The 15,099-nt window shown below is 30.7% G+C and overlaps 2 protein-coding genes across 2 annotated transcripts in view; one reads left to right on the forward strand and one right to left on the reverse strand.

Moving 5' to 3' along the window:
- Nucleotides 1-15,099, forward strand: part of LOC142222363 (IDLSRF-like peptide) — a 286,735-nt gene that overhangs the window by 9,775 nt on the left and 261,861 nt on the right. The gene's annotated exons all lie outside the window — the stretch shown is intronic.
- On the reverse strand, nt 13,796-14,623 carry LOC142237868 (uncharacterized). The gene is made up of 3 exons (XM_075309323.1): nt 14,387-14,623; nt 14,165-14,318; nt 13,796-14,097 (listed from the first exon to the last, which is right to left on the reverse strand). Exons 1-3 carry the CDS (start codon nt 14,501-14,503, stop codon nt 13,958-13,960), a joined length of 411 nt encoding a protein of 136 aa, XP_075165438.1. The 5' UTR covers nt 14,504-14,623; the 3' UTR covers nt 13,796-13,957.

Raw genomic sequence — 15,099 nt, forward strand, 5'->3', positions numbered from 1 at the left:
AAAAATTGTAAAGATGACTCTAATTTTCCTAAACTTCTAATACATATATATCGAGCGATAAATCATAAATAAACTTTTTCGAAATTTCCTTAAAATTGCTTCAGATTTAAACGTTTCCCATATTTTTTTACTAACATTGTGTTCCACCCTAGTGCATTAGCCGACTTAAATTTTGAGTCTATAGATTTTGTAGAAGTCTATCAAATTCTTTCAGATCGAGTGATATTTAAATGTATGTATTTGGGACAAACCTTTATATATAGCCCCCAACACATTTGACGGATGTGATATGGTATCGAAAATTTAGATCTACAAAGTGGTGCAGGGTATAATATAGTCGGCCCCGCCCGACTTTAGACTTTCCTTACTGGTTTTTAATAAAGAAAACGGCTCTGCTGTAGAAAATCACTAATAATTTAAAAACTAAATTTTTTTTTCAAATCCAGCAAGCTGCAATAAGATCAAGATTTCGAACCACAACACCAAGAGACGAGAGAAGGTGATCGTCTTCCAAATGTTGGAGATATGAAAATTGCAGTTCGGTCAGCTTGTGTTTATACGCGAAAATTTACTTTAAAATATTCAACTAGTAGAATTGGGTGGTAGACACGTTGTCATAGTTGGTAGAATTCTACCAGAAATTATAGATTTTTTTATTGTTTTTTAGATTGGTACACTCAAAAAAAAAGTTTACTTGGTTCCAAAGATTTTGACTTTCCCTTAAGGATTTGGTATTGATTCCGAGCCAAAGATGCGGCTTCTTTAAAATAAAGACAATTTTTACGGACCTCCCTTTCTTTAAATCTAGGATCAATAAAATTAAATTTGGATACAGATCTCATTCATCGATTTTTATACCCTCCACCATAGGATGGGGGGTATATTAACTTTGTCATTCCGTTTGTAACACATCGAAATATTGCTCTAAGACCCCATAAAGTATATATATTCTGGGTCTTGGTGAAATTCTGAGTCGACCTGAGCATGTCCGTCCGTTTGTCCGTCTGTTGAAATCACGCTAACTTCCGAACGAAACAAGCTATCGACTTGAAACTTGGCACAAGTAGTTGTTATTGATGTAGGTCAGATGGTATTGCAAATGGGCCATATCGGTCCACTTTTACGTATAGCCCCCATATAAACGGACCTCCAAACTTGGCTTGCAGACCCTCTAAGAGAAGCATATGTCATCCGATCCAGCTGAAATTTGGTACATGGTATTAGTATATGGTCTCTAACAACCATGCAAAACTTGGTCGACATCGGTCCATAATTATATATAGCCCCCATATAAACCGATCCCCCGATTTGGCTTGCGAGACCTCTAAGAGAAGCAAATTTCATCCGATCCGGCTGAAATTTGGTACATGATGTTAGTATATGGTCTCTAACAACCATGCAAAAATTGGTCCATATCGGTCCACTTTTACGTATAGCCCCCATATAAACAGACCCCAACATTTGTCTTGCGAATCCTCTAAGAGAAGCAAATTTCATCCGATCCGGCTGAATTTTGGTACATGGTGTTAGTATATGGTCTCTAACAACCATGCAAAAATTAGTCCACATCGGTTCATAATTATATATAGCCCCCATATAAACCGATCCCCCGATTTGGCTTGCGGAGCCTCTAAGAGAAGCAAATTTCATCCGATCCGGCTGAAATTTGGTACATGGTGTTAATATATGGTGTCTAATGACCATGCAAAAATTGGTCCACATCGGTCCATAATTATATATAGCCCCCATATAAACCGATCACCAGATTTGACCTCCGGAGCCTCTTGGAAGACCAAAATTCATCTGATTCAGTTGAAATGTGGTACGTGGTTTTAATATATGACCTCAAGCACCCATGCAAAAATTGGTCGAAATCGGTCCATAATTATATATAGCCCCCATATAAACCGATCCCCAGATTTTACCTCCGGAACCTCTTGGAAGAGCAAAATTCATCCGATTCGGTTTAAATTTGGTACCTGAAGTTAGTATATGGTATCCAACAACAATGCAGGAATTGGTTCCTATCAGCCCCTAAGTATATATAGCTCCCATATAAACCGATCCCCAGATTTGACCTCCGTTGCCTTTTGGAGAAGCAAAATTCATCCGATCTGCTTGAAATTTGGTACGTGGTGGTAGTATATGGTATTTAACAACCATGCCAAAAGTGGTCCATATCAGTCCATAATCATATATAGCCCCCATATAAACCGATCCCGAGATTTGGTTTTGGAGCCTCTTGGAGGAGCAAATTTCATCCGAGTGAGTTGAAATTTGGTACATTGTGCTAGTATATGGTCGTTAACAACCATGCGTAACTAGGTCCATATCGGTCTATAGTTATATATATCCCTCATATAAATCGATTTCCAATCACACTAAAATTGGTCCATATCAAGTTCATAATTGTATATAGCCCCCATATAAGCGACCCCCATATTTCAATTCTGGCTCTCTACGTACCGGGCAAAAAGTAGACTTAACTATACATAACTTTTTTGTCTAATATATACCACGTATGGACTAACTCACAATTTAGAAAACGATGTTAAGAAGTTTTAAGATACCACAACCCAAGTATTTCGATTGTGGATGACAGAAATAAAATTTTGAAAAATTTTTCTATAGAAATATAATTTTGACAAAATTCTCTATAGAAATAAAATTTTGACAAAATTTTCTATAGAAATAAAATTTTGGCAAAATTGTCAATAGAAATAAAATTTTGACAAAATTGCCTATAGAAATAAAATTTTGACAAAATTTTCTATAGAAATAAAATTTTGGCAAAATTGCCTAAAGAAATAAAATTTTGACAAAATTTCCTATAGAACTAAAATTTTGTTAAAAAGATTATACCGATTGCTCGAAAAAATCCCCACAAAAATCTTCAAATTTATGGAAATTCCCCACCAAATCCCCAAGTCCCCAACTCAGAAATGTCGTCCCCATTCACGAAAAAATATCCCCAATTTGGGGAAAAATTCCCAATACTGGCAACACTGTATTCAGTCCAAATAGCGGTCCAACGGATCCGTTAGTGTCACTAACGGATCTATTACAGGACTAGTAACAGTGCTCCAGTTTGTGGCAATTTTTTTAAATTTTCATATAATTTATTAATTTCTATACCCTCTTGATTTTAAAATCTTATTAGATCGACACAATCCAAAAGTTTTTCTTTTCTGATGCGATTGGAATTGGGCTAAAAAAATGGATCCTAAGAGTTTGTCCCAGACTGGTTTATGGGAACCTGTATAGTCCTACTAAGTTCTCCCACACCCAGAGAAGGAATATGATCAGCTCAAACATGTTTTAAGAGCAAAATGTTATTTTTGGGTGGTGACCGTGTAACATGGGTTTCGCAACCATGTTATTTTCTCGGAAATCATGTATCTGATTTCGGCAAGCAGGTTATATTTGACGAGAAAATAACATTTTAGTGACAAACATGTCACCATACAAAAATAACATTTTGCTCTTAAAACATGTTTCTCTGCGTGCAGGTCATGTACTTTGAAATGAGTTCAAGCCGTATCTTGCAGTGTAAATTTACCTCGTCAATGGCAAATCTGTGTTACTATGGTCGTTCCCTTCTGGTTTTGTTCCGCCCTATGGGAAAAGTACTTCTGTAAAGCCTTACTAAGAGCCAAATTGTAAGCGTGCGTACGATATATAAGTAACAAAACTAGTTTATGATAAATAAACAAAAAATATTTGTGCTACGTGATAGTACTCATGAAAATCTTATATAAGGTAATCGAAACTGTCCACTGATGGTAATTCATTACTGCCAAGCAAACGGTAATGCGGAACAATTTTAGATATAGTTCCCATACCCTGGCATAAAATCGGAAGAAATTTAGATACAATTCCCATATCCTCCAACTATTTTATTACCAAGTAATTTTGGAGATAACTTGTCAAGGTTCAGAACTGGTAATCGATTACTATAAAATATAAACCTTGTTTACTATTGCAAGGGCATGACCTATGACACAAGTACTTCTCTAATGCATTACCAAGAGCCAAATTGTAAGCTTGCGTAGTTTGTGATAAATAAACAAAAAATGTTTGTACTACGTGGTAGTACTCATGAAAATCTTATATAAGGTTACCGAATCTGTTGGGGGATGGTAAGTCATTACTGTCAAGCAAATGGTAATGCTGGGGCTATTTACTAAATGGTCTTGATAAGCAGTTTTTCGTCCAATTACAGAAAGAGGAATATCATCACCTCCTAGGGCAAAATGTTATTTTTGGATGGGAAGAAAACAACAAAAAAATGTTTTTCTCGCTAAAAAATAAAATGGTTGTCGAAATCTGATACTTAATATTCGAGAAAATAATATGGTTGCGACAAACATGTTTCATGTTCACTTCTCAAAAATAACATTTTCCTTTAGAATGAGATCATATTCATTCTCTAGTGTTTTTTTTTGCCAAACATAAAATGTTTGTCGAAGTCAGATACATAATTTCCAAGAAAATAACATGATTGCGACAAACATGTTACATGTTCACCTCCCCAAAATTAAAATTTGTTCTAGAAGGTGATCATATTCCTTCTCTGGGTGTATTTATCCAGTTTATGCTGGAATGTTGATATTTTCCTTCATTATTCTCTCAAATTCATAATATTTGAGCGACATGTTAGTATGTTTATTTGACTTTTTCTTTGTTACCTTTGTATGTGTGTTAGCAATAGCAGTAGCAGAAAAAGTTCTATTACCACGCCTTAAGCATTTTCTCCTTCTTTAACATTTCGTTTGTTATTTTTTCCTTGGTATTTTTTTTCATTTGCTTTTCAAATCGTTGTTTGTGTTCTTTTGTGTGTTTTTTGAAAATACTTTTTTATGCCTCTCTTGAGTCATTTTTGGCCCTGCTTATGATGCGACAGGAGTTCATCAGGTTGTTATTGCGAAAAGGGTAAGATAAATAAACCAGGGGGGGGGGGGGGTGTGTGTGAAGAAAAATGCAAATTCTTTTATTTTTCTCAAAGGCTGTATTATGTTAAGATTGTGTAAAAATAGGCCAAATCACAACAGATTGCCTACCATAAATGCCAAAAGGCTATATGCCATAGGATTTCAAGTAAAGAAATCGAGCATCAGTTTTGCCTCAGTCAATTTTTCGAAATTGAGGCGTTTCTCAAACTGGTGATAAAGGCAATGATAAAGAAAGAAAGTTGATTTCAAATATTTGCTGGGAACCATATCTATCGGATTTTTTGCATGAAATAAAAGTGTCCGTGGGTCGTTCGATAAGTCTCCAAGGGATATAGAGATGCAGTTCAAAGTTTTTAATAAATTTGAATTTGGTAAAACTTTAACATTGAGTTTAATTTAAAATTACTTATGCAGGATCCCGACAACTGGGCTTTGATTTTGGCATCCCATTGGATGCCGCCATATAACTAAGTAAAAACAAGTGTACACGGCCGTAAGTTCGGCCAGGCCGAATCTTATGTACCCTCCACCATGGATTGCGTAGGAACTTCTACTAAAGGCTGTCATCCACAATCGAATTACTTGGGTTGCGATAACACTTGCCGATGGCAAGGTATCGTAAAACTTTTTAGCACTGTCTTCTAAATTGTAAGTTAGCCCATACGGGGTATATATTAAACAAAAAAAGGCCGATTAAATACGTATATAATCTAGTTTGACAAAATTTTCTATAGAAATAAAATTTTGACAAAATTTTCTATAGAAATGAAACCTTGACAAAATTTTCTATAGAAATAAAATTTTGACAAAATTTTCTATAGAAATAAAAATTTGACAAAATTTTCTGTAGAAATAAAAACTTGACAAAATTTTCTATAGAAATAAAATGTTGACAAAATTTTCTATGGAAGTAAAATTTTGACAAAATTTTCTATAGCAATACAATTTTGACAAAAATTTCTATAGAAATAAAATGTTGATAAAATTTTGTATAGAAATGAAATTTTGACAAAATTTTGTATAGAAATAAAATGTTGACAAAATTTTCTACAGAAATAAATTTTTTACAAAATTTTCTATAGAAATAAAATTTTGACAAACATTTCTATAGAAATAAACTTTTGACAAAACTTTCTATAGAAATGAAATTTTAACAAAACTTTCTATAGTAATAAAATTTGACAAAATTTTATATGGAAATAAAGTTTTGGTAGATTACAAAATTTTCTATAGAAATAAAATTTTGACAAAATTTTCTATGGAAACAAAATTTTGACAAACATTTGTATAGAAATAAACTTTTGACAAAACTTTCTATAGAAATGAAATTTTGACAAAACTATCTATAGTAATAAAATTTGACAAAATTTTCTATGGAAATAAAGTTTTGGTAGATTATTTTTGGCGATATGGACCAATTTTTGTGTAATAAGTCATCGGCTATATATAACTAAAGACCGATATGGACCATTTTTTACATGGCTGTTAGAGGCCATATATTGACAAAATGTACCAAATTTCAACCGTATCGGATGACCTTTGCTCCTCCAAGAGGTTCCGGACGTCAAATCTGGGGACGGTTTATATGGGAACTATATATAATTATGGACCGATATGGACCAATTTTTGCATGGTTGTTAGAGACCACATACTAACACCATGTACCAAATTTCAACTGGATCGGATGAATTTTGCTCTTCCAAGAGGCTCCGGAGGTCAAATCTGGGGATCGGTTTATATGGGGGCTATATATAATTATGGACCGATATGGACCAATTTTTGCATGGTTATTAGAGGCCGTAAACTAACATCAGGTACCAAATTTCAACCGGATCGGATGAATTTTGCCCCTCCAAGAGGCTCCGGAGGTCAAATCTGGGGATTGGTTTATATGGGGGCTATATATAATTATGGACCGATATGGACCAATTTTTGCATGGTTGTTAAAAACCGTATACTAAGACCACGTACTAAATTTCAACCGGATCGGATAAATTTTGCTCCTCCAAGAGGCTCCGGTGGTCAAATCTGGGGATCGGTTTATATGGGAGCTATATATAATTATGGATCGATATGGACCAATTTTTGCATGGTTGTTAGAGACCGTATACTAACATCAGGTACCAAATTTCAACCGGATCGGATGAATTTTGCCCCTCCAAAAGTCTCCGGAGGTCAAATCTGGGGATCGGTTTATATGGGGGCTATATATAATTATGGACCGATATGGACCAATTTTTGCATGGTTGTTAGAGACCATATAGTAACATCAGGTACCAAATTTCAATCGGATCGGATGAATTTTGCCCCTCCAAGAGGCTCCGGAGGTCAAATCTGGGGATCGGTTTATATGGGGGCTATATAATTATGGACCGATATGGACCAATTTTTGCATGGTTGTTAGAGACCGTATACTAAGACCACGTGCCAAATTTCAACCGGATCGGATGAATTTTGCTGCTCCGGGAGGCTCCCCAAGCCAAATTTGGGGATCGGTTTATATGGGGGCTATACGTAAACGTGGTCCGATATGGCCCATTTTCAATACCATCCGACCTACATCAATAACAACTACTTGTGCCAAGTTTCAAGTCGATAGCTTGTTTCGTTCGGAAGTTAGCGTGATTTCCACAGACGGACGGACAGCCGGACAGACGGACAGATGGACGGACGGACAGACGGACAGACGGACGGACGGACGGACATGCTTAGATCGACTCAGAATTTCACCACGACCCAGAATATATATACTTTATGGGGTCTTAGAGCAATATTTTGATGTGTTACAAACGGAATGACAAAGTTAATATACCCCCATCCTATGGTGGAGGGTATAAAAAAATAGAATTTGTTGTTAGATCTGGAAATCTTGTACATTCGTAACCCGTTGACTAGCCACATCCTAATGCTAAACTCTTAGCGAGTGTCCGATTTGGTAACTTCAGTAGAAACCGGTCTACTACACGCAGAGAAGAAACATGATTGCCACAATCATATTCGAAGAGCAAAATAATATGATAGCAGCTATTTTTGCGGCGACCATGTAACATTTTAACCTGCAACCATGTTGGCTCAGTGAACATGGTTCTAAGAAAAATACAATTGTCCTCATCTAAAATGTTATTATATTGATAAAAAGAATTTTGTTTCCATTAAAAGACAATGGTCACGATCTAAAATGTTATGTTATTCGTCAAAAATGTTTTTCTTCTAGTTAAAAGAACATGGTCACAACCTAAAATGTTTTGATTTTTATGAAAAAACTTTTTTCGTCGTCGAAAAAAGGACGCCACTTGAGAAAAGAAAACACAAAATCAACTTTATTTATTTCTTTTTATTTATTTATAAACTAATTCTTTGTTTATTTGTATTTATAATGTCGTGCAAGCAAACTTCACATATTTTTACACACTCTAGTTTGGTTCAATTTCAACAATAAGTAATCATTCCATATTTACTTCGTGACCATCAAATGTACAAACGCAGACATCATGTAACTGCAAATAAAAATAAATTATACCATATATCAAAATGCAGAACAAAAACCAGGTATATTTTTTTCAATTACACTTTCCTTGTTTGTATTCACATAAAACCACGTGCCATTTCTGAATAAATAAATTAACACAAAACACAATAATTCCGTATTCTCCGTCCATTCCAAGAAACAATCAACACACGACTGACGCGCAAAATGAAAATCGTGTGTACCTGCTCAATGTTTTTATAAAATTCTTGTCGCTGCAAAAAAATTAAAAAATTAAATGGTCACGAAAACAATGTACATGGTCTTTATGGCCATGTAATGATTGTAGACATGTCTATACGTAAACTATAAAAATATTTTTTTCTCTGCAAAAAAGTAAAAAAATTGAATGGTCAGATACATGATTTTCCTGACCATATAATGGTCTCAAATTCTATCATTTAAATAATAGAACATGTTTGCGGCATTTGAGAACCATTTAAATGCTTATTGCCAACATATATTTTTCTCCGCTCGAAAATTATTTTTACAAAGACAAAATACATGGTTTTCGCGACAATTACATACTCTAAATAAGCATTAAATGGATGCGGCAACCATGTCCAAACATGTTTTTTCTGTGCGTGTAGAGTCTGCAATTGAAATTCCTATATTTGTACTTGGTAACTTCTTTATATTGCATACAAAATCCTCAAAATAAGTCCTAGCCTAGTTTTGAAGCTTTTTCATCTTTAATCCAAAGATTCAATATTTCAATTTATTTTAACTAAAAATGGTTTTCTTAATTTTAAAGAAAATTTGTCTTACTTCAAATATTATTGTCCCACATTGAAAGCAGTGATTATTAACTTTATTTTATTTTAAAGAAATTTGTCGTTAATGTTGTGTTAATTATGTGTCCTAAATTTTAGGTTGTATTGTCTTTAGGTTGCATCAATGCTTAGAGCAATTATCACAATGGACTGTTGAATAGTCTATGTGAGCCTGAAAAAATTGGGCTGCCACTTTAACTTTTTTAATGGTTATCTTGACCGTACTGAAAACTATATTTCCGTCATATTAAAGATTACGCAACCTAAATTTTAGGATGCGCAATTTACAAAATATTAAGGACAAATTTCTTAAAAGTAATGAAATTTGAATTAAAATAATGTTTATAATACCTGATTCAAAAATTGTTTTTATTAAATTTAGGACATACACTTGTTTTTAATAAATTTAGGACACAAAGTCGTATGTCTTTGAACTAAGGCAAATTTTCCTTAAAGTAAAGAAACACAGCTTTGATTTAAAGAAATCATCCTTAAATTAACTGAAATAATGAGTCATGACATTTAAGATTAAAACGCTTCAAATATAGGCTAAGCCTTATTTTGAGGATTTATCAATCTTTGGCTTAAAGTTTTTTGAATTTAAGAAAAAAAATTTTACTTTGAAGTACCCGTTTCAATTTGTAATTTTTTAAACTGGCATTTGTTTATTCGTGCATAGCTGTATTAATATACCGCGAAAGGAGAACAAAGATTCGATAAATGGGATCTGTATGCTAATTTTAATTTTATTGAACCTAGATAAAAAGCCAGATAGGTCGTTAAAAAATGTCTTCATTTCAGAGAAGCCACATCTTTTGCTCGGAATCAATACCAAAATCCTTAAAGCAAGGTTAAAATCTTTGGATCCAAGTAAACTTTTTTTTTTGAATGAGCATTGTATACAATGGATCTTGGGTTCAATCCACGGTTGCCACAGTTGGTAGAATTCCACTAAAAATGGTAGATCTTTTAGTGTTTGGTAGATTGGTACAATTCTTGATGTTTTTGGTAGATTTTGCAAAACATTCCTCTCCAACTAAGAGGTACTTCAATTTTCTATAGAATTAAAATGTTGGCCAAATTTTTTTACACAAATAAAATTTGGTCAAAATTTTCTATAGAAATAAAATTTTGTCAAAATTTTCTATAGAAATAAAATTTTGTAAAAATTTTCTATAGAAATAAAATTTTGACAAAATTTTCTATAGAAATAAAATGTTGACAAAATTTTCTATAGAAATAAAATGTTGACAAAATTTTCTGTAGAAATAAAATTTTGGCAGAATTTTTTATAGAAATACAATTTTGACAAAATTTTCTATAGAAATAAAATGTTGACAAAATTTTCTACCGAAATAAAATTTTGACAAAATTTCTATAGATATATAATTTTGAGAAAATTTTTAATAGAGATAAAATGTTGAAAAAATTTTCTATAGAAATAAAATGTTGACAAAATTTTCCATAGAAATAAAATTTAAAAAAAAATGTTCTATAGAAAAATATTGACAAAATTCAAAAAAAAAAAACAAAGTAAAATAACCACAAAAATATGATCGAAAACTTCAAAGAAAGTTTTTTTTTTTAATTTTTATTTAATTTTACAAAATTTTCTATAGAAATAAAATTTTTAAAAACATTTCTATAGAAATAAAATATTGACAAAATTCAAAAACAAAAAAAAAATTGAAATGATGACAAAAATATGATCGAAAACTTCAAAAAAAGATTTTGATAAAATCTTCTAAAGAAATAAAATTTTGAGAAAATTTTCTACAGAAATATAATTTTGAGACATTTTTCTATAGAAATAAAATATTGATAAAATTCAAAAAATAATAAAATAACCACAAAAATATGATCAAAAACTTAAAAGAAAGTTTTTTTTTTTTTAATTTTATTTAATTTTGCAAAATTTTCTAAAGAAATAAAATTGTAATAAAATTTTTTATAGAAATAAAATTAAAAAAAAAAAATTCTACAGAAATGAAATATTGACAAAATTCGAAAAAATTAAAATAACCACAAAAATATGATCGAAAACTTTAAAGAAAGTTTTTTTTAATTGTTATTTAATAAAAAAAATATATTTTTATAAAATTGACAAAATTCAAAAAAAAAAAAAATAACCACAAAAATAGGATCGAAAACATAATTTTTTTTTTAAATTTTTATTTAATTTTACAAAATTTTCTATAGATATAAAATTTTAAGAAAATTTTCTATAGAAATAAAATTTTGAGAAATTTTTCTACAGAAATAAATAAACTGTTGACAAAATTTTCTATAGAAATGAAATATTGACAAAATTTTCAATAGAAATAAAATTAAAAAAAAAAATCTATAAAAATAAAATATTGACAAAATTCAAAACAAAAAAAGAAAATTAAAATAACCACAAAAATATGATCGAAAACTTCAAAGAAAGATTTTTTAAATTTATATTTAATTTTAATTTATTTCTATAGAAATAAAATATTGACAAAATTCAAAAAAAAAATTGAAATGACCAAAAAATATGATCGAAAACTTCAAAAAAGATTATTTTGATAAAATTTTCTATAGAAATAAAATTTTAAGAAAATTTTTTATAGAAATAAAATCTTGACAAAATGAAAAAAAAAATAAAATAACCACAAAAATATGACCGAAAACTTCAAAGAAAGTTTTTGTTTTTTAATTTTACAAAATTTTCTATGGAAATAAAATTTTGATAAAATTTTGACCGATCTCAAGCTCGAAAAAACAGAAGACTTTTATTTGAAAATAAAGATCGAAAAACAACAAAAACATGAAATAAAATTTTCTATAGAAATAAAATATTGACAAAATTCAAAAAAATTAAAATATGATAGAAAACTTAAAAAAAAAGTTTTTTTTTAATTTCTATTTAATTTTGCAAATTTTTCTATAGAAATAACATTTTAAGAAAATTTTCTATAGAAGTAAAATATTGACAAAATAAAAAACTAAAATAACCACAAAAATATGATGAAAATTTAAAAGAATTTTTTTTTAATTTTTATTTAATTTTAAAACAATTCTATAGAAAAAAATATTGATAAAATTAAAAAAAAAATGTAATAACCACAAAAATATGATCGAAAATTTCAGAAAAAAAATATTTTTATGAAATTTTCTATAGAAATAAAATTTTCTATTGAAATAAAATATTGACAAAATTAAAAAAAAAAAATAAAATAACCACAAAAATATGATCGAAAACTTAAAAAAAATATTTGTTTTTTAAATTTTATTTAATTTTACAAAATTTTCTATAGAAATAAAATTTTGAGAAAATTTTGTATAGAAATAAAATTTTGAGAAAATTTTCTATAGAAATAAAATTTTAAGAAAATTTTCTATATAAATAAATTGTTGACAAAATACAAAACAAAAAAAAATTTTTTAAATAACCACAAAAATATGATCGAAAACTTCAAAGAAAGATTTTATTAATTTGGTAGATTTGTGGTGAAATGCTTTTCAAATTTTGGAGGATTGTTTTTGGCAACCGTTCAATCCCAGTTTCGACAAACACCAAAAAATCTTTCAGCCTTGGATTATCCTCCCTCATTAATGTTGGTGTAATTTTTGAGTGTTGCACATCTTCTATAAAATGGTTTCACCGTAAAGTGAAATGTCATTCCGTTCCTTGTCATTGAGCTAAACACAGAATCGTGCAGCACTCATTGATAAGAGAGAAGTTCACTGAGCCTAAAATAACGGACTGCCAAGACTATACAAGACTAACCTATATAAAAATTAGAACACAAAATGTGATATTTTGGGATTTTTTTTAAATATTTAACAAAAACCCTTCCACTACGATTACGTAGCACAGTGGCCTTTTTCCCCCATTAAGAAAACGGGAATAAATTGCTTCAGTTAGAATATTAATTTTACTTTAAGAACTTCTTCCTACAAACTCATTCAAATTATTTGCTTTCTCCCAATGAATATGCCCTTAGCCAAACACATGAATAATATCAAAAATTGGGATTTATCAGCGTTCTTGGAAAATACATATTGTGGGGGGAAAGAAACTTTACCACATTTCACTACAATCAAGAAGACTGGTTTGTTATTTACATTCCAGACAAATAAAACCAACCAAAACCAAAAATGGTCAAATGGAAATTCTGATGTCAAGAGATATCATCCTACGATTCTTATAACCAATGTTGGTGGGGGTGGTAAGAAAAGAATATATACCACAATTATACTTCAATGAAAGTAAACTTTGGTTTTAAAATATGAGATATCCCAGTAAAAAAATTGTCAAAATGGCAATCGAGTGCGGAATTAAGCAGTTTGCTTCGAACTAATTCCCAACTAACTTGCAGAACCTATTCTTTTTATAAGGGTATGACACTGCCGGAACTAGTTTTACCATACCCATATTTCAAGTTGTTCCAATATTGAAGTAAAGAATGCATTGTAATGTCAGTTCCTGGAATTAGTTATTGAGGTTGGAAAAAGAATTTATACCTTTTTTTATATATTCAATTAGTTCCATCCTTTTCTAAAAAAAGTAATTCCAATTTTTACCACAAGAATGAAGTAGAGTGTTTATTTAAATTTATATTGTTAGAACGATTTATAAAATTATTGTTACGAAAACTAAAATTTAATTAAGTTCACTTATAAAAAAAAATAAAAATAAATTCATATTTTACATATATTTATAAAGCGGCCTTCTTGTTTTATTCATCGGGCAGGTTTTCCTTTTGTACTTTGTTCTTGAGGCAGTTGGTTTTGAAATGTTTATTTTTGGCGGCTTTTAAGGCATTGCGCAGAGCAACAATAAATTCATACTCAGTGCATCCATCTGCAGTGCTTGCCACTGGAACAAAAATAGAACAAACATAGACTATTAGTCTTTAATTCGCCGTCGTTTAAAGCTTACTTACAAAAGAGAACATCAATAAGTTTTTTGAAATCTAAAAGCCTCTTTTTTCCTTGAATTCCACGGGCGTTGTAATTAAGAATAATATCATTGGAAAAAACATTTGTGATTCCTCTTTGTAACCCTTTGGCTCCTATTACTCTTCTTAGGGTTGATACCTGAAAAGATACATAATATTGATATATATAGTAGCTGTTTTGAATAATATATATATGCTGGTACTTACAAATTCGCTCTTATTATCATCGTTTATCATTTCGTCGATGCTTTTTAATTCATTATCCGACTTAATTGGGAAAAATTCTGCGAATCTTGGAGCTTCAAAATGCGCCTTGAAAGACATTCTTAAACCAACGATGTGCTCGGAAAGAACATTTGTTAGAGCGTTATTCTGGGTTGATATAGTATCTGTAAAAAAATCCTTAAAAACTGGTATACTGGATTCTAGAATGTACCTTTCAAATTAGCGATCGGACAAAGGCACATCTAGATTCTCTTCCCTTAAAATGGAAAATAATCGCCGACATGAGGCTACTGAGGGTTTGTATTCCAAAACCCAAGATCTGAGCTTTTGGCGAAGGGGAATAGGTGAACAAATTTCATTAATTCTCATAGTCGAATTTTTTTCGACAAATTCATTTTGTAGCGGAATAGTTTTTGCGCACTGGGAAATACACAATAGATCATTCAATTTTTCTTTTTCTTTTTTTAGATTCCTATAATATGTTGACTTACTTGTCATTTTTAAATATTTTTACCTTTTTACTTCACTTTTCCAAATTATTTTTTATGTCTGTACACTAACGCGACAAATTCTTACTGATGTTTAAAGTTCAAACACACTTACTTCTCAAGTACCGTTAACTATGAGTACTTTTGTTGTTGGATGAAGCCACTCTTCCCTTGCATATTCCAACTAGAGTTACCATTTGTAAAATA

Source organism: Haematobia irritans, chromosome 1 (assembly GCF_050003625.1).
Source record: "Haematobia irritans isolate KBUSLIRL chromosome 1, ASM5000362v1, whole genome shotgun sequence".
NCBI lineage: Eukaryota > Metazoa > Arthropoda > Insecta > Diptera > Muscidae > Haematobia > Haematobia irritans.